The sequence below is a fragment of the Arachis ipaensis genome, chromosome B06 (assembly GCF_000816755.2).
Source record: "Arachis ipaensis cultivar K30076 chromosome B06, Araip1.1, whole genome shotgun sequence".
Classification (NCBI taxonomy): Eukaryota; Viridiplantae; Streptophyta; class Magnoliopsida; order Fabales; family Fabaceae; genus Arachis; species Arachis ipaensis.
The window spans coordinates 14,534,212-14,555,329 of record NC_029790.2 but is presented as its reverse complement, the minus strand read 5'-3'; the positions used below and the strand labels follow the sequence as shown (position 1 = coordinate 14,555,329).

Sequence of the window (21,118 nt, the reverse complement as noted above, 5' to 3'; positions counted from 1 at the left end):
TGTTGGTTATTACTGATTTAGAGTGGGTTAATAGGGTTGATGAATAAGTGGGATCTGTTTTCTTGAAGGCAATGGAGGCAGTAGATACTGCCCAAAATAGACTTACACTGTTACTAGTTTGCGGGTTCCACTTCCTGATTTCCATGCTCAAAGGGGGAATCGATAACCATCATAGTGTAAAAATCATGTGTAGCTTGTGTTACCCAATTCACTCCAACTCCTTTCACACACCAACTCATCATAATAATTATACTAATCACTTCAACAACTGCTTCTACCATAATCCATCTCTGAAACCATTTCATCCCCATTATAATAATAGAACAACAGGTATTTTGTAATATATATAAGCTAAAATTTAAAATCATAATAAAAAAACCAAAATAAAATGGTACTGCACAAAGCTATGTATGTAAAAACAAGTTTAAGTTCAACCAGAAGATTTAAAATACACATGCAGTTCCATTAAACGCACACAGTGACAGTAGAGTTGCTTCAACACTAATGCACACATACAGCAACAAATTTCATATAACCAAAAATTAGGATTCAAAACACAAAAATAGAAAAGAAAAACAGAGATAAAATCATGAGTACCTGTAAAACAATGATCAGCGGTGATGAACCCTAGCAGAAGAACGCTGGAAAATTGGAAGAGATCATAGATGAACGGCAAGCAAAACCTAAAGACTTTATAGATCTGGTTACAAAATACACAAATATGAACGGCAAGCTCGAAACAGCAACATTATTACCAAAAACCCTATAATAGCAACATCAACATTATTAAAATTAGGATTCAAAATGAAAAAGAAAAAGGAATAGGCAGAATCATAGGTACCCGGTGATGAACAAGTGAGCAGAAATGATGGAAGCTCGAACTGCTAGCGGAGACGATCGAAGGTCAAACGCGAACAAAGTGGATCGAATCTCGATTGCGAGCAGAGAAGATTGAATCTCGAACTACAAGCAGAGAGAATCAAAGCTCAAACGCGTTTCAAGACCTCCATTGCCATCTTCGAAGAGAAGAAGACGAAGAAGAAGATGATTTAGTAGCACGTCAATGTCTGAGGAAGATGAAGATGAGGATGAATTAGCAAAGAAGAGCACACGTCAATGTCTCCTCTATTGCCATCATCGAAGAGAGGAAGATGAAGATGATTTTGTGCTTGTTAGGGTTGGGGTTTTGTCTCAGACTTTCTTTCAGTAAAAGGAGAAGAAGATGATGAATTGAAGGCCCGTGGAGGAAAGGGATTTTGTTTTTCTTTTTTTCCTGTTAGTAAATTACTTGAATATAAATAAGTATTTGTTAGTAAATTAGTAAATTAGTTAAATATAAATAGTTTGGATTTATATCATAATTGATGCAGTAAAAATTGATTTATCTTTATTTTTGATGTTTAAATATTTGTGTATTAAATATTTTTTGTATGACTGTTCTGGTGGCAGAAATTCTTTTTGTTGCAGATGGTGAATTTACCGTTTGGGATGAAATTCAGTTCTAAAGAAGCTGTTATTAAGGCAATAAAAGAGTATACCATACGAAGAAGCGTAGACTACTGGGTGTATGAATCTGAGCCGTTGACATTTTATGCGAAGTGTACACAGTATGGGTCAGGGTGTGATTGGCTTATCCGAGTTAGCATGATCAGCCGGAAGTACTGTTGGGTTATAAGGAGGTATAATGGCAGTCACACATGTACCAGAGTCACATATGTGTATCTGGGTGCCACCGTTCGATTAGAGCATTCACCAGTATTTTCTGACATTGTACTACACCAATCTGCATGATAAAACTCAGTAACTCGTAAATACTCTTCCACCCTATCGTTGTACCGATCCGGAAGAACTGGATGGTCACATGTCAACATTCTTAATTTCTACAAAAAACATAACAAATTATTAGTCAACTCATTCATTAACTATTACTAACTTACTACTAAAAAGCAAGAATTTTTTAACTACAGCAACTCATTAACAAAATTTGCACAACTAACTTAACAACACATATTACTTGAAACAACACAACTATCATAAATTATTTGACTAAATCCAACTAAAACAAATAATTATAACTTCTAAAATAAAATGAATTATTAATCCTTAAAATTTTTCAAAACTAACTATTAATAACATTAACTAATACATACATTCCTAATCAATTCTCAAACATTAGGGATGCTGTTTATTTATTTGCGATAGAAAAATAATAGCCATCATTCTGTTTACATTTTGAAATACAAAAGATAACAACAATAATAATAATAATTAACTTCCTAACAATAATAATTATTATAAAAAAATAGTAAAAAAATTTCAGAAAAAAATTAAAAACGTTGAAGAATAGTCCTAACCATTCTATATATATTTCTAAGTTCAGATCCTAACAACAATAAGAACAATTAAATTTCTAACAATAATAATTATAATTATAAAAATTAAAAAAATTTTAAACAAACTTACATAATCAAAATGACTGAGATAGTGTATAATATGAATCTCACGGCGATCAACATTTTTAATTTTATGTTTCTTTGACATTTTTCTTTTTTTTTTTCCACCATGCACACCCACTAGCAACAGAGGAATGAAGAAAAAGAATAGAGTTTTGAAGTTGAGAATGAATGCTGAAAGTGATAACTCGGATGGTGAGATTATTGCATGGTCAATGTTGGTATTCAGTGCACCGTTTGGGAAGTGAGTTTTGCGTGACGTGTGTCCAACATGCCACAAAACGGACAAACGAACCGTCTGTTTTGGTAGCTACTTCGCGGACCGTCTGTATTGCAACTTGGATGTCGGTCCAATTTCCTTCAGCACCTGACACTACACTAATGTGCAGCTCCCTCCTTCCCACAACTGAATACAACACCAGCCAAGCTTCTGTATATAAATTAAAAAGCGTACAAAACATACATATTATTGAATAATCTCCATTTCAAATATTTAGTCAAACAAAATATGCACTCACACAAAATCAATAAATGTTCACTATATGGACAAATAACAACAATCGATTAATAAACACAAAATGCTTACATCTGTCAAGAACGACAGAGACATAACTACAAATAACACCAATTTGTATTACTGACTTGCTATGTTGATCACTCCGGAAATAACAATAATGCAAGTTAGGGTGGTGAAGATTAGGATGGTGAAGGTTGTGAGGGAGAAGACAATGATAATGTGAAGAGAGTAATTTCTCTCGTAGAACCTAGTAAAGAGAAGGAAGTCACTTGTAATTTTGTTTTAGACTTTTAGGAGTGAATATGAGGAGTCTCCCGTAAAAAGAGTCCAAATTTGTGCTTAGAGTGGTCGAAATTGGCATCGTTTGGTCAATTTCCTAAACACAGCATAGAGCACATCCATGAAACAGCGTCGTCTTGACACTAACATCTAATGTGACAAGTGAACGCGATACGCAAAATAATTCTATTAATAGTTGATGGAGCAAACTGAACCAAAAATTCAAGTGACTGATAAAATTAACTATTAAAAATCAACTAAATAATTAATTTTAATTAAAAATTAAAATATCTGTTTTAAAATTGATCCGAGATCAAAATGGATTAAATACTCTATAAAAAAAAATCGTCATGAATTGATAACACTTTTACTGATATGGAGATGACTGCCACGTAGATCGTTGGTCGACACGTAAGGGATAAAAGAAGCATGTCAACGACGTGTGGTTTGCGCGTTTATTTGGCGCTGTAATCTTAACGTACCCAGGAATTGATGGCATTTTCGTAATTAAGATGTAAACACGCGCCCATTTTAGTTACCGGCCAGCACTTGTTTATCCTACTGCCTGCAGTTTTTCCCTCCCATGTCTCATCATTTTCGTCTTCATTCCCTCCTTTGACCCTCCACACCTGATATAAACAATAACAAGCAAACAAACCTCACCAGTCACCACAGTTCAGATTGAAAAGTTAAGCAATTCTCCAAACGAACACACATAATCTTGGTCCTTGGAAACTCCACACTCCACAGTGTATATAAAACTGTTTTAAGTGTTACGAGCGAGTGAGTGAGAGAGTGAAAGAATCATCAAAGATCAGAATAGAGAAGAGAGAAAGAGATGAAGAATATTTTCAAGAAGCTTCACAAAGGGACCAGCCACGACGCTAACCGACTCAATGAAGCTTCTGCTTCAAACGCCTCATCCTCATTAGCCGTCGATCACCCCTTAGTTCAGAATTCTGGCGCTTCGCCGGCCACTCCTTCACCCGCTTCTCTTTCGTCATCGCCGTCTCTGGCCGCCGCGACGACGCCTTCTTCCGCTTCCACTCCGGAAGCTTCAGCGGCCAACCGGCAGGACTATTTTTCGTCGGAGGAAGAATTTCAGGTCCAGCTTGCGCTCGCCATAAGTGCTTCGTCCAATTCGGACTTCCGCGGTGATCACGAGAAGGATCAGATCCATGCGGCGACGCTGTTGAGCTTAGGAGGACGTGGAATCGATTCAACAAGGATCGATAACGGTGTGGCGGAGGCGCTGTCCAGGCATTATTGGGTGAGTCCCTTCCATTGTTCAAACAAGCTCGCTTCTGGCACTGTTTTTGCTGTTTAGTATTGACTAATTGAAATTAAGGAACGATTGAGGTTTTTTGCCCAGTAACAAAGTTGATTAGTGCAGCTTCATTTAATTGTTAATCTAATGAATTGTACATAGAGGGCTTATATTCGGAATTTTACTTGCGACTAGGGGGTTAACGGAATAGCAACCATATTTGCAGTTAATTTTGGTTTTCTGCAGAAAGTAGTTGAAAGAATCTGAAATTTTCTTATTGCCTTTAATTAGTAAATGGAGCTACAATATCTTATCTTAAGAAAAGAAATTATTTTGCCCTGTATTATCTTCATACTTATGTTAATGTCTCTCTATTCATAGTCCAGGAGCTTGGAATGATCGAGCAAACAGTGAGATCAAACTTGATTTTTCTTTTTTCGGAAGTGTATTACACCCTTAACCATTAGAATGTAGATGTGGATCACTATTTCAAATCTCAATTGTGAATATCTGAGCTTCCACTTGTATTTTATTGATTGTGCACCGATAACCATTTTGCATCTTCTTTTCATTTGATCAGGAATACAGCGTGCTTGACTATGAACAGAAAGTGGTTGATGGTTTTTATGATGTATATGGGCTTTATACTGATTTAACAATGCAAGGAAAGATGCCATCTCTGAGAGATCTTGAAGCAGAACCTGAAAGCTCTGGCTTCGAAGTTGTCATAGTTGATCGGACAATTGATCCTGCTATTGTAGAGCTGTTGCAAATTGCACATTGTATTGCATTGGACTGCCCTGTCACTGGGCTTGGTATTTTGGTACAAAGGATTGCTGAACTTGTTACAAGCCATATGGGTGGTCCTGTAAAGGATGCTAGTACTATATTGGCAAGATGGACAGAAAGAAGTACTGAGTTAAGAACATCTCTACACACAATCATGTTGCCTCTTGGGTGCATAAATATTGGGCTCTCCAGACATCGTGCTTTGCTTTTCAAGGTCAGCACTATGCTTGTAGTCCATAATATGATGCTATTCTAATCCAACACAATCTGCATAAATAGGTGGCAGCTAGGCAACAGGTTACATAACAAATATAATTGAAATTTAGTGAACCTGATCCAGGAAATACCTATTAAATCATTCTGCTAAAGAAAGAACTAATAAACTAATAAAGGATGATAATAATTATGCCTTATGGAATTGGATCATCCATGCTAAGTAAGTTTTCTTCACTAATCTTGCCTTGGCTTGAATTTATTAAATTTTGGAACAAATAATGCTCATCACTTCAAATTTAGATTTAATCACTAAATTCTTGGCTGGCTAAGTTCAATAACCTCCAACATTATTGCAAGTTTCAAATCTTTTGGATCCAAAGTTTTCATCTAATTGCAAAGTTTTCTCAATTTGCATGCAGAGTTTGGAGAATAGGTATTCTAATTAAATTTCATCATCATGATCATTGTGATAATCATCAGAATTATTCTTTATGTTGTTGTTTAAAACTTTAGACGATCCTAATAAGGTTAAGTATGTAGATTTTCCTACAATTTATTGTTTTGCTTATTTACCGGTTGTGCAATGTAATTTTTGTTTTTTGGGCGTAGGTAATAGCTGACAATATCAATATGCCTTGTAGACTGGTTAAAGGCAGTCATTATACTGGTGTTGAGGATGATGCTGTCAACATTATAAAGTTGGAGGATGAAAGGTTATGGCTTTACTATCCTTGTATTTTTCATATAGTTTTTGATAAATGATAACTTATTACTTTGTGTGCAAGTCTGTTTGCTCATGGTTTTTTGTAGTTTATCTTCTTTAATGTGTTTGGGTGTTTTGACTGATGCCAGCATTGGAAACCTCCTTAATTGTGCCCAGAAATTTTGGATTACTGTTTTGACCCATGATACTGATATCTCATTTTCGCCCTTCAGGGAGTTTTTGGTTGATCTCATGGCTGCTCCTGGCACACTTATCCCAATTGATATTTCAAATTCAAAGGATCCTTCCTTTAAACCTTACAATCCTAAGGTCTTACCAAGTTTTCCTTCCACTAAGGAAATTGATTATCCTAACACGAGACCAATGTTATCTCATGGTGAAGGTAGCAGTAAAAATTTTGCTATGAGAAGTGCTTTGCCTCCACTGAATGAAAAACCATGTTTTGACGAGTCAGCTTCAAGCTTTCGTTTGAATGGAGACACTGATGTTGGAACTTACAAAATGCCTAATTGTTTGATGCCTAACCAACCAGAAAATATTGCACCACTATCTGGAGTTTCTCTATACAAGGGGACCCATGGAAATGTGGCTGGTGATAGGACTAGATTAAATGTCAACATTGTGCCCTATGGCCAGAATAGCCCTGATGACTCTCAAAGCCTTTTTGCAGATCTTAACCCTTTCCAGATAAAAGGAATTGGCAAGACCTTTGTGCTTAACAAATCAGGAGCAAATAAAGCTCATGATCTTCAGAGTACAAGAAACAATACCGTCACTGGTCGACCACCGATCCCACCAAAATGGACAAATCGTTATGCTTATAATGAAGTCCCTAGGAACCTTAGTTGTGATCCTAATGAATATAGCCAACCTTTATTAGCTTCTAGTAGTTCTTCTAAGATTGAACTGAATGATTCCAAACCACCATATAGTTCAAACTTAAATAATAATAGAAATCCCCAAAAATTGGCTCAAGGAACTTGTGCAGTTTCTCCATCTTATGCAGGTGAACTTAACATGGCTGAAGATCTAAACACTGATTGTAAAAAAGGGGATATGGAATATTCTCCAAATGACAAAGTTGATGTGGTTAAAGAACATGAAAACATTTATAGTGGTCAACTTGACCCAAGGAAATCCACACATGACAGGTTCATGGGGAAAAATATGAAATTAAGGGATTTAGAGAGTCAGAACCTGTCAGTTGACTCCATTACAAAAAGGGTTGATCAAATGTTGGATGATGTAGATGTCAGTGAATGTGAGATTCCATGGGAGGATCTTGTTATTGGAGAAAGAATTGGTCTAGGTATGCTGAACTCGTATTTATCTTGTTGGAATATCTTACTATTGCAACAAATATGTAAATCAACTATTTATAGCATATCATATCTGGCATAAATTTGTACTGGTTTTTAAGTGATCATGTTACTTTTAACATGGTCGTCTATATCTATTCATGCCAGCACGGTCCCAAGGTTGTGGGTGCTCCTTTGACATATCAAATTGTGCTAATAATTTGATGTGTTTAACCCGTTGCACGAAATGTCAATTGATTGTTAGGGAGGCTTTTGGTCTGTTTTAGCTTTCCAAGTCGATAGATGTGCCTCTTGATTATTAACTTTCTGATTTCACCCTTTCTTTCAATTAGGTTCATATGGTGAGGTATACCATGCTGACTGGAATGGCACGGTGAGTATTACTGTGACTGGAAATACTGTTATAAATTGAACTGCAAAATGGTTATTCGCTTTCTGACCAGCTCTGTTCAAGTGGAGTTGGAGCGTGTACAGTTAAAATAATTGTCTTTGGTCTGGGAACTTTTCCTTGTCATTCATCCTGTCATATATCGTTATCAATGAAATTGATGATTCAGTGAGAACAATAATATTACTAACTTACTAACTGTGCATATTTTATTTATTGGTTCGCTCAGTTTAAGAACTAAGGAGTATGTAGCTAACTCTAAATTTGGCCCATTGAGTGTCTTTATCTCCTTCGCTTCTGTGTACTATGTATCTATCTCTATTATGTAATCCTTGAGTCCTCTAGTCTGCTCTGCTTATGGGCCTGTTGCATTATAACTATTTTATTGAGTTCGTACTGATTCTACTAGTTAAAGGCATTGAAATATTATTATTATTATTATTTTTAAAAATCTAGATTAGTAAATCCTAGTTGTACTTTTTTGAGTTTTCGTAATTTCTAACTGGTAATTTATCTTTGTAATTTCAGGAGGTTGCTGTGAAGAAGTTTTTGGAGCAGGATTTTTCAGGTGATGCCTTGAATGAATTCAAAAGAGAAGTAAGCATCAAGTTTTTCGTTTTGTACTTGTCCACTATTATGATTAGCATAGAAGTAATTGAATATAAATACAGGAAACATGAAAGTTAAATTATTGCTCCCTTTGATAATTTAAACTGATTGGAGGATTTATCTCGAATCAGGGAAAGAAATATTTAACTTCACGTGTAGTAGACGGTGCTTCCAAAAATGAAAGAATCAACTGGAATGAAGTAATGGTATTTCATCATTTTTTTTGTTGAAATATTAACTTCTACCTTTTGCTGTAAGGTACGGATAATGCGTAGACTGCGTCATCCAAATGTTGTTCTTTTCATTGGTGCTGTTACACGTCCTCCCAATCTTTCAATCATTACAGAGTTTCTTCCCAGGTATATTTGTACACATTTTGCGTCCATACTGTTGTATTTTTCACCTTTCTATTGTTATAAATTGCCCACGATTGATAAATGATAACTGCTGCTACTTGAGCACTGTTGGTATGTTGGCCAAACATTTGCTTCAACTTTATGTTACTAATTTCATATCCAAAATTCACATTGATGTTACATTTTACAGAGGAAGCTTGTATCGAATACTTCATAATCCTAACTGTCAGATTGACGAGAAACAAAGGATTAAGATGGCTCTGGATGTGGTACAAAACAGGCTACTCTTCTTCCTTGTTGACCAACATGTACATTATTGAATTTATAAGTTTATGACTTTCCAATTTCCAGGCCAGAGGCATGAATTGCTTACATACCAGCACACCTACAATTGTTCACAGAGATCTCAAGTCTCCGAATCTTTTGGTGGATAAGAACTGGAATGTTAAGGTATATGATTGGGACCTTGTGTGTTACAAAAGGTCCTTGTTTTTCATTTCTTTCATTTTTATGTGCTCCTGATTCCCTCCCCCTCCCCCTCCCCCAAAAAAGAAAAAGTTTTTAATTCCAAGAGCTTGTCTTGTTCTCGTCAATCTTTCAAATGGCTGTGTATACAAGGGCAGTTAGTCTTAGGTTCCAATAAATAATAAATAATTGCACCTTGTATTGTTATTTATTATCTGTAGATGCGAAATTATGTATGCTAAATCACATGTAGTTCTCTTCCTCGTGTTCATCAAGTTGACCAAAAGATAATTTGTTTTAAAATGATTGCATAATCAAAGAGGATAAAAACAAACTGTTTATTGTAGAAGTGCAACCAAATAAGTTTCTGAATACAATTTCAAACATAAATCTAGCAGTCAGTATATGAGGTTAAGATATGAACCAAACCAATCAAAGGCTGAAAACCAGTCATCCCTAGTTTGTGTTCTGTTGGTCATTTGGTTGGGTTTGCTTTGGTTTTGAACATTTCACAGGGCATTGAAAATGTTCTATTCATTACTTTTCAAGAAAATGTTTTTTTAACTATGGATGATTCAGAGTTCAACATATATCAACGATGGACTATGGATTTTTACTTTTTATATCCTTGTCAATGGTCTCCTTTCATCCATATGATTGACTCACCGAGTGAAATAAGGCTTTGTTGTTATACTACTCGTCCTTGGTTAAAATTCTTTTACCAATATTTTTCTTATGTTTCTGCAGGTCTGTGATTTTGGGTTGTCACGCTTGAAACATAATACGTTCTTGTCATCCAAGTCAACAGGTGGAACGGTGAGAATATGAAAAAATTATGCATTATTCTAGATGATAACTCGGCTAGAATCTGCCTTCGCAATATTTAACTTTGAGATTATGTTTCCTGCTCATGTTAGCCCGAATGGATGGCTCCTGAAGTTCTCCGCAACGAGCCCTCGAATGAGAAGTGAGTGTATTTATAATTTATGATAAAGCTGCTTCATTTTTGCCTTTTGAGATTCTGTGTTAGTAGGGGAGAAAGGAAGAAAATTATTACCAGAAACATTGCGTTGAATGTAACTAGGCATTCTAAACACTAATGTTGTTCCTGAAGCCCTTTCTCAATAAGCTGTGATAAAGGGAAAATATCTTCCTTATACAATGCCACAAGCAGAGTACTACCCTGGGTTCCAAACCAGCCTGAAAGCCACTTTTGTTCAACTCTCTTCACTCATTAGAAGCCAGAAAGACTTACTCTTGCAGATATAGAACAAGAGAATTAAAGCGGGGGGATAATATATTAATAAAACAAGATAACTTTTGTATTCAATGTATGTCCATCGACAATGAGTGCCTGAATGTTTACTGTGTCCTTAGAAAGGGGAAGCTATGATAAAGCTTTTTCTCCAACCGGCTAGTCACAACTGCCTCTGTGACCAGTAACCAAAGGAGTTGTCATCAGTGTGTCAAGGACACTTAAAATGGTCTATTGATAATACTTTTAAGCATTTAGCAATTAATACTGAATCCCTTTTTAGTTCGTGCCTTATTGAATTATTTCTTCAAATTAAATAGCAGCTATAAATTAGGAATTTAAATTTTTCTATATATTTTCTGCTGAAGATTGACAGGCAAGAGCAAGACCAATGCCTGAGCTTTTGACCTTAAGCAATTGAAAATTTGTTTAGATTCAAATGTATATGTGGAACTCTGCGTTGACACACCTCTTATAGCATGTATCATTTCAATCGTACAGGTGTGACGTCTATAGTTTTGGGGTCATCCTATGGGAGCTTGCCACTCTAAGGCTGCCCTGGAGTGAAATGAATCCTATGCAAGTTGTTGGCGCTGTGGGTTTCCAAAACCGCCGTCTTGATATCCCTAAGGAAGTTGACCCTATAGTTGCAAGAATAATATGGGAATGCTGGCAACAGTAAGCACAAAAGGCATGCATTAATTCATTTATTTGACGACCATTTTCTGTCCTCTACCATTGATGTTTTGTTCCGCTGTTTGACAGGGATCCAAATTTGCGTCCATCATTTGCACAGCTCACAACGGCTTTAAAGCCCCTTCAGCGTCTAGTTATCCCATCCCAGCAAGACCAGGATATTTCTGTAAATTCCACCCCATGAAATGCATCATATGCAATTGTATATAATTGCTATAATTGATCGGTCGTAGTCCGATCCTTGTTTTCCACACACAAGTTTAGTCTACACAAAATATTATATAATTAACTCAAGACAGTCGTTTTATAATTGGAAGTTGATCTGTTGACAAGAAACTAAGATCAACAAATCAAATCTGCTGCGTTTCTTAGATGCGAGTTCTTTCGTAGCGTTATGCAATTTTCCCGGGGGAATAAGGGGAATAGGGATTAGGGGTGTGCATGGGCGGGTGAAATCGAATTTGATCTGATCCAGACCCGATTTGAAATATATACTGCACCTATTTATTAGACTCGAACTCGGTCCTAGACCTGATGAAATCTATACACTTTCGGACCACGATTATATCGGGTAAAAATTGAGCCGTTAACATTACATTACCTTGATATATTCTTATAAGTTAGCAAGTAAAAATATTCAAATTTTTAAGACTTCAATTATTATTTGACATGGTAAAATTTACTTAGAAAAATATAACGAGAACTAACTCTTCTCTAAAATTAAAGTATAACCATAATCAATATTAATATTGTCTAATAACACTAAATATTTAAATCAATATAAATAATACAATATTATGCATTAGTTAAAATTTTATGCATTTTAAACATAAAACATTAACTTATAGTCTTATAATAACTAATAACACAAAATATTAAGGTTTATAATACTTAAATTTCACATAAGAATAGTTATCATTCATCACTAATAACACAAAATATTAATTGTGTATGATGATCGGGCCACTGGGCCGACTTCGAGTGACCGGAGCCATGGCCCATACTCACTCCGAAATAATGATCGGATCTATTTTTGAGACTCTTATCCGACTTTAGACTCGATAAAATCACACCAAAATAGCTCCTAAAGTGTTCGGGGCAGGCACACCCCTAATAGGGATATATCCGTGTATCTGACATTTTGATAGTAGATCGGGACCAAATTATAGTGTAAAAGCATGAATTGATCCTTTTTTTTATGGTGGATATACTAAGTGTTCTTGGTACATCAATATTTTAGTTGATTTAATAGTTGATTTCAACTATAAAAAGTATATATAATATATATTAAATGAAATTAATGGCAGATATATTTAAAAATTAAAAATGTGGATAACATGTTAATGATTGCCAACTTTTTTAAAAAGAAATACTACCCTTGACCTCGAACCTCCATATGTAAATTGATATACATGTGTGTAAAATGGAGATTGAGGTTTAGTTTGATAAAGTTTTTATTTTTTAAAAATAGTTTATAAAAGTTAATTTTTAAAAGATGGTTTTTTAAAAGTTATAGTATTTATGTTTAATAAATTAAATTAAAAATAGTTTTTAATAAATACAAATAATATTGTTTGGTAAAATAGTTTTTAAAATTTAAAAATACTATAATAGACATAAATGTGAGCATTAAATTTAAAAATTAGTTAACATAAGAAGTTATATTAAATTTTTAAATTTTAAAAAGCTCTACTTTTTTTTTTGGTGACTAAAAGCTCTACTTTGATGCTTTCAAAAGTACTCAATCTCTTAAATATTACAAGTATAAGCACATGATCTTTTTGATTTACCAAAAAAAAATTTGAACTTTTAAAAATTATAAGCATCTCTTAAAAAAACTTTATCAAATCAAATTAGAGTAGATAGACTTGCTTGTCCAATGAAAGCCACGATCTTAGTTCCAGCAGAAGCACATAACATTAAAGAACGAAATATGTGCCTCACAAAGTTTAGTAATTTTGATCAACATTTAGTCCATATAAATATCAAATTATTTTTAACAAATAAATTTAAATATAAACTGTGTTATCTTATGTGTATAAATTTTAATAAATATAAATATAAATTATATATTTTATGTATAAATTTTTATAAATGTGAGTGTAAATTATTGATGGTTAATTGCTAGTTTAAAATGATAATATTGCTGTATAATTAAACCGCTAAGGCCCCCTACTGCTTGAAAGCTACCTTTAAATTCCAATTTCATCAGAATAATTGGATTTTATCAACTGCTCTGTTTTTTGGTTTGCAACAACTAATTAAATTTAAAAGATTAAGTCTTAATTTGGTAAAATTTTTATTTTTTAAAAATAGTTTATAGAAATTAACTTTTAAAAGATAGTTTTTTTTAAAAGTTATAATATTTATATTTGATAAATCAAATTAAAAATAACTTTCAATAAACACAAGCAACATCAATTATATTAAATAAAATAGTTTTTAAAATTTAAAAATATTAAATTTAAAAATTAGTTAATATAGGAAATTATATTAGATTTTTAAATTTTGAAAAGCACAAACAAACTTTAAAAAGCTGTACTTTTAAAAGTATTCTGATCTTTTAAAAACTGCAAACACAATCACATGATTTTCTTGATTTACCAACCACAAAATAAAGAATTTGAAATTTTAAAGAGTATAAGCACCTCTTCAAAAAGCTTTCGTTTTTCTCTGTTCTACAAAATCGCTATTGTTTCGGCTTGTATTCCCACGCCGCTGAACGGTATTGCGAACTTTTAGGGAAAAAAAAGAAAGACAAGTTGACCATCCCTTTCTCGTGACTACACTTAATTAGCACACATCAGAAATACTAATAGAGCATTTGCTAAGTTCTTTCTATCCCTTGTTAGAATCTCTCCCATTTGCAAAATGGTTTCATCATCATCTCCCTCTATAGTGTTTACAGTGAAAAGGTGCGAACCAGAGCTAGTGGCTCCGGCCTCGCCCACTCCCCATGAAGTTAAACAACTATCAGACATAGATGATCAAGAAGGGCTACGTTACCAACTTCCAATCATAAATATATATCGTCACAATCCATCAATAGAAGGAAAAGACCCAGTAAAGGTGATAAGAGATGCACTCTCAAGAACACTTGTGTTTTACTACCCATTTGCCGGTAGGCTTAGGGAGGGTCATGGCGGCAAGTTGATGGTTGATTGCACTGCAGAGGGTGTATTGTTCATTGAGGCCGATGCTGACGTGCCACTTGATCAACTTGGTGAAGCTCTTCAACCTCCATTCCCTTGCTATAAGGAATTGCTTTACAATGTTCCTGGCTCAGATGGAATTGTCGGCTGTCCCCTTCTACTCTTACAGGTTCAAAAATTTTTTATCTTTTCAATTGTTTGAATTTGGAAGTGAATTTCATTTAATTTCCCAATTAATGAATTATTAAGAACCACTTTTAGATAAGTTTGTCAGTATTTCTTAATTGAGAAGGTGCCATTAGTTATATGGAAGATATTTAAATTAAAATTTTCTATTTCGTAAATTATAAAGTCAAGTTACATCTATTTTACCTCTCCATTTTAAAAACATCAAGAGGTGCTTCGAAATATCTCATGAAAAATTATTAAAAAGAAAAAAAGGTTATTCACATATGGCGATTGCTAGAGTTGTCTTCACATATCAATTGCAATATAAAGGGAAAATCTGATTGATCTGCACTTTAAAAATAAATCTACTTTTTTATTGAACCGCAACATGATATGTTTTACATCTTCATGTCAAGACCATTTTAACCATCTTCGTAGGAGTTTCTCTCAAAAAAATTTTTCATTCGTTTTATATAATATTTTACATATACTTTTATAAAATTATTAAATCAATTTGCTTTTCTCACATAGAAAGTAATTCATAAATTTTCGATCTTAACAAAGTTCTAAAATACATCTACTATCATTTGTTTTCTCAGGTCACACGCTTTAAGTGCGGCGGTTTTTCTGTCGGCATACGGGTGAACCACACGATGGTAGATGCAACTGGTATTGTGCAATTCATGAACGCCATGGCTGAAATCTCTCGAGGGTCTCATCAACCTTCCATTCTACCCGTTTGGTGTAGGGAGCTTCTAACTGCAAGAGACCCGCCACGCATCACATGCAACCATCGAGAATTTGAGGAAGCAAAAGATATTAAGGAATGGGAAACCATTATTGATGACAAAAACATGATTAAACGAAATTTCTTCTTTGGACCCACTGAAATAGCTTCTCTTCGCTGCTTGACTCTAAATCAATCCGCTGAATGTACTGGATTTGAGCTCATCACTGCATGCCTCTGGTATTGTCTTGTAAAAGCATTGCAACTACCACCAGAAAAAGAAGTTCGAATGTATTGTGTCGTCAATGCTCGTGCTAGATTTAACCCTCCCATGCCAATCGGTTATTATGGAAACGCTATATCATTTCCGGCGGCGGTCTCCACCGTAGAGAAGCTATGTGAAAATCCATTTGAATATATTGTGAAGTTAATAAAAAAAGCGAAAGCCGAGACAACAGAAGAATACATGCATTCTTTAGCAGATTTAATGGTGATTAAGGGACGACCTTTGACTACAAGAGCATGGTCTTTTCTTGTGTCAAAGGTGACACGTATTGGGTTTAGAAAAGTGGATTTTGGGTGGGGAAATGCAGTGTATGGTGGGATAAGTGGCGACAAGATTTTTGGAGAACTCACTCTCATGGATTGTGAGAATGCAAATGGAGAAGAAGGTGTTATAGTTCCACTTTACTTGCCTGCCAATGCTATGAAGAGGTTTGCAAAAGAAATGGATGATTTGCTTCTGATCCCAAATCAGAATTGCAAATAATTAATAAGCTTTGTTTTAATATATTATTATTTAATAATTTTTAATTATTAACTTTATATAAATACAACTTCACCTAACTTTTTATTATACACGAATGGTTTTGTGGAGTGTGGACCATGCCCTTGGTTAGATGGTTGTTTGATGGTGTTATTTTATTTTTACTTCTCTGATTATTTTGTTCAATGCAGCACACCCTGTTCATTGTTTGCATGCTCATGTTTATATATATGTACTGCTCGTTTTTTCTTTACGAAAATGTTTGGTAACCAAAGAAAATCAGCCAAAAACAGTTATAATTTGTCTTATTTAGCATTCATTAATTGTTGCGACAATTAATTAATGCTAAATAAGATAAGTTCTGGCTGTTTTTTTTTTTTGTCTACTTAGCATTACTCTTTCATTATTATATATACTTTGTCTTAAGGCTTGAAGACAATATATTTAAAGAGTGTAAACAATAACGGATTCAAAAAATTTTATTAGTGAGGGCAAAAAAATATATTATAAGTGTATGAAAATTTTTTTCTTTATACATTATGAAAATAGAAATAAATTTAAAAAAAATAATGGAGTCAAATTTATTTATTAAGTGGAGGCAAATAAATTTTTATCTCATATAATATATGTAACTCTATCAAATTCTAACGAGGACACTTGGCCCCACACTTTTTAATATAGATCCGTCTCTGAGTGTAAACATTTACAAAATTACATTAAATAAAACGGTTAAGTAATTGTTTATTGTTGTATATATATATTGCTTGCAGCACCATGATATATTTAATGATAAATTCTAGTATACCTATATCGGAAATTTTTTATTTAGAGAAAAGTGAGATGTTATTGAAAGAAGCTGGTATTGCATTGACATTGCTACCCCCTCTCTCTCTCTTCAATCCCCAGCCCTCTCTTCTCACATCATTCTTATCTTGCTTCAAATTTTAGTATGCATCCATTTGAACCACCAGCATCAACATCACAACTTTAATTTTTTGAATACATTTTTTTGTGTAGCATGAGATCATCGTGACTATAATTTTATAGAGTTTGTCGCACTCCTGAAAGATCATTGACTGACTCAAATTTTTATATACAGAAATACACAAGAGTACACAAATTATTTTTAATTTTTATAAAATTCATTGCACTTTTAAGATTATTGATTGAAATAGAGTATACAAGAGTACATAAGAATACACAAATTTTAACTAACTCATGCTAAACCAAAATAATAATTATAGTAGAAAAAAAAAATCTGAGTTGAAAATAATCCTTGAGTTATCCTGTACCAATTAAAATGTGTGATAACATGAAAGTTAGACAATTAGATGCATTTTTTTGTTAAATTCATTAGATATATTTTTGGTGCCAACATATTAAAAAGAACAAGAAAAATAACATAAGACACATAATTCAATGCGGTCTGCTGCATGTAAATTACCTAATATAGTGATTATATCTTTCACGTACTCTATATTTACGATAATTTTTTTGATTGAAAAAATCCGGAATCACAAGCTATCCTCTCAATTGTCGTTAAATTATTTAATGTAGTGATTATATCTTTCACGTACTCTACATTTACCATAATTTTTGTGATCACAAAAGATATCTTTCATCTGGAGTGATTGCTAGTAGTTCGGGACCTCAAACTAGCAATAAAAAATCCAATCAGCAGATCGAAATACAAAGCCGCTTAAAGGAATCTCATGTAGTGTTATAGTATCCAGTGTTCATACACCTTCATAGCTATCTACAAGTCATTCTCTTAAATATTGATCTTCTTCGTAACCGCGTATTTTAGCTATGATAAATTTTACTTCTCTTACACAGTTATTCTCCGTGACCTCATACTCTACCTGGGACAGATCTCAAGTGATCACCAATAAGTTAACCATTGTTCTGCTTTACATCATAAATATAAAAACACCCCAAATTAGAAAAATAAAAAAAACCACTATAAATAAAATAGTGATATTTTAATAAAATAAATATTACATCATGAAAGAAAGAGAGGAGAAATTCAGAGAGTAAGAGTAAAATTGCAATTTAGTCTCCAAGTTACAACCTTTAATAATTTTATTAAGTTCGTCGCAGTGAACTTCACTTTGAATCCTTTATGAATCATTGGCTGACTCTTCACAATAGACAATGATAATTATTATCATGGTCTCTGGAGTACATAAGAGTACACAAGAGAGTACACAAGAATAATCTGTATTTTTTGAACAATCACTAGGATTGGTAACTAGTAATAAGTTAATAAGGAGCGAGTGGGTATAAAAAAAAATCATTCTTTTTGGTGAGAACACATAGTATTATTTCACTATGTATGTCACTATATTATATGTGCTGGAATTCCTTTTCATCAATTCTAGTACCCCTCTTTTATTGCCCCCTCTTTTTTCTTCTAATCTAATCCTTTTCTCTTCATTGTATTTAATAGAAGTAATAGAATTATTGGGGTAATAGAATTATTGCGACAATTTAGAATTGGTATTTACTTGGTCCAGGATCTTTTAGCTTTTCCTTGAATCATTAGGTTTAGACATTACTTAAGGGATCTTAAATCGTTTCAAAAAAAAACAGCAACATACCAACCATTTCTTTTTTTTTTTCTTTGAATTATACAAATTCAGGATTGTATCCCGGAATACACTTTTGCTTGCAATAGTTTTTTTTTATCAATTCTAACAAAATTTACTATTGTTTACCTTGCTCAAATTTTATCTTTTCGCTTTCTCTATAAAAAAGATACTTAATAAGTTGTTCTAATTTATTTTATTAATTTTCGCTACCCTTCCATACTTTCCCCTGAGAAAACAAAAATCAACTCGAACTCCATCGTGTATTATTTAGATCATCAACCCCTCTCCTGTTCCCCAAACACCCAGTTCCAGTGGAACAAAACAAACGATGTCGAGCCAAGAGCACTCCCATTTCTATATACTCGAAAAAATAGTGGATAGAAGAATCCACAGCTAATCTAATTATGTCTTTCAAGCTGCACGTTGCTTTTATCGTTTCGAATCAAGTTTTATTTGGATCCAGTATGTAATTGAATTGATTCAATTCTGAAATTGTGAATAGTTTTTGATTCAATCGATACATAATAACCCATCCTTTTTACTTCTTGATTTTTTGAAAATGGACAATTTTCAAATCTAAAAGGGAAGTAAAAAATCACAAATTTCTTCGATATTGTATGAATAAGATTCATATTCGATTTGATAGTTTGTTTTAAAAAAAATGAATTTTATCAATTTTGAATTGATTTCTAATGATCCTTCTTTTTTAAGTGAACCAGAAAGTTTTTTTGATAGTTATAATAAGAATTCTAGCTATCTGAATAATGTCTCTAAGAGATATGAGAATCATTACATGTATGATACTAAATCGAGTTGGAAAAATGGCATTCATAATTGCATTGAAAGTTATCTTCGTTCTCAAATCTGTATTGTTAGTCACATTTTAGGTGAAAGTGATAAATAAATTTATATAAATAAAATAAGCTAAGTAAGTCTCAAAATTACATGAATATAATAATTGAAAATATATTACATGCTTGTACAATTATGTATTTTTTTTTGTGACTAGTACAATTATGTATTTATATAAACTGCTACATTTTTATGACGGATTATTTATTTTTCATGTAATCCGTCATATCCTGCAGCCCTTTACATTCAAGCTCTCTAAGCTCTTCCAAAGTCATTTTTTGGTTTACACTTAACAAAATTCATCCTCTAGAATCCACTATTGTGGTTCTTGATGTATACTAGTTGAAAGTAATTGTCAAGTAGAGTGACAAATTTACAATTTCAAAAAAAAAAAAAATAACAAAAAAAATATGAAGATGAAAAATTTTTAAGATTGTTTTTGTTAATTTTTTGGTGATATTGTATAATTTTATTGTTGTTGTTTTTTGTATATCATGTTTATTATTGTTATCTTTTTATAATAGGAATTATTGATCTCGTTAGGTAGAACAAATTAAATAAAAAAACTAATCATAAGTAATAATAATAGTAAAAAATTATAGCATACTAAAAAGCAAAATTCAATCTAGAGAGAAAAATAGAAGACCAATTGGAAAGACACTAATTCAATCTTAGGGGAAGATGAAGAAGGTTATACAACAACACTTTGTAGTTCATACCTTCTTACTACTATAGGGAACTACATTAACGACTCCAAAAGTTATACCAATGATCTAAGTTAGTAGAAGAGTATCATAAGGAGATGGAGATGCTTCTAATCAAGGCAAATATTGAGGAGGAGTCCGAAGCTACTATAGCACGTTTCTTGAGTGGGCTGAACCGAGACATTGCAAATGTCGTTGAACTTCAACCGTTTGTGCAAATGGAAGACTTGGTGAATCTGACTATAAAGGTGAAAAAACAGCAAAGAGCGAAGGGGCTTCGAAATTCTTCTAACCCTACTTCAAGGTGAGATTCTAGATGTGCTAATTTCGGGGAGAAGAATGGCTCCAAGATCACAGAATCAAAGGAGAAGCCTACTGACCAACACAAGAAGAAGAATTTACCTAATTCCACATCTAAATCTCCTTCACCGCATCGTGAAATTACTTGCTTTATGTAAGACTCAAAACTTTTGAAAAGTCCTATTTTAAACTAATCTCAAATTATATATTTATTCACAGTAAGATTTTTATATGATAATATCTTATAATTAAATACTTTATGTTTTGTTAATAAAAAATTAATTATATTGTATTATATTTTAATTAGAGTATTTGAGTGAAAACCAAATAGCAATTTGATACAAATAATATTTTCAAAATAATTTTAAGGATTCAACTAGTTATCAAATTAAACCCCAAAATTCCCAATTTCAAATACAAACCCTAACCCTAATTAACACACATTTTTCCCTTCTTCCTAAGTGAAACCCTAGCTACCCACACTCATCACCAAAACACACACACACACACTACACACACACGCAC

At 33.2% G+C, this 21,118-nt stretch overlaps 2 protein-coding genes across 4 annotated transcripts; both read left to right on the top strand.

The window, feature by feature from the left end:
• Positions 3,816-11,704, top strand: LOC107645847 (serine/threonine-protein kinase EDR1). 3 transcript variants are annotated; one of them, XR_002348337.1, is made up of 13 exons: positions 3,817-4,519; positions 5,097-5,519; positions 6,131-6,234; positions 6,458-7,554; positions 7,897-7,937; positions 8,481-8,549; positions 8,820-8,920; positions 9,108-9,186; positions 9,269-9,367; positions 10,130-10,198; positions 10,300-10,349; positions 11,116-11,315; positions 11,403-11,704. XR_002348337.1 is itself a non-coding variant. In XM_016349974.2 (13 exons), exons 1-13 carry the CDS (start codon positions 4,088-4,090, stop codon positions 11,515-11,517), a joined length of 2,856 nt encoding a protein of 951 aa, XP_016205460.1. In that variant the 5' UTR covers positions 3,819-4,087; the 3' UTR covers positions 11,518-11,704. The 3 variants fall into 3 exon arrangements, 2 of the variants coding, with proteins under 2 accessions (XP_020959731.1, XP_016205460.1); XM_016349974.2 differs by having other exon boundaries at positions 3,819-4,519; positions 11,139-11,315; XM_021104072.1 differs by lacking the exons at positions 9,269-9,367; positions 10,130-10,198; positions 10,300-10,349; positions 11,116-11,315; positions 11,403-11,704 and having other exon boundaries at positions 3,816-4,519; positions 8,820-9,028.
• Positions 13,999-16,161, top strand: LOC107646474 (benzyl alcohol O-benzoyltransferase-like). The gene is made up of 2 exons (XM_016350657.2): positions 13,999-14,654; positions 15,253-16,161. Exons 1-2 carry the CDS (start codon positions 14,205-14,207, stop codon positions 16,147-16,149), a joined length of 1,347 nt encoding a protein of 448 aa, XP_016206143.1. The 5' UTR covers positions 13,999-14,204; the 3' UTR covers positions 16,150-16,161.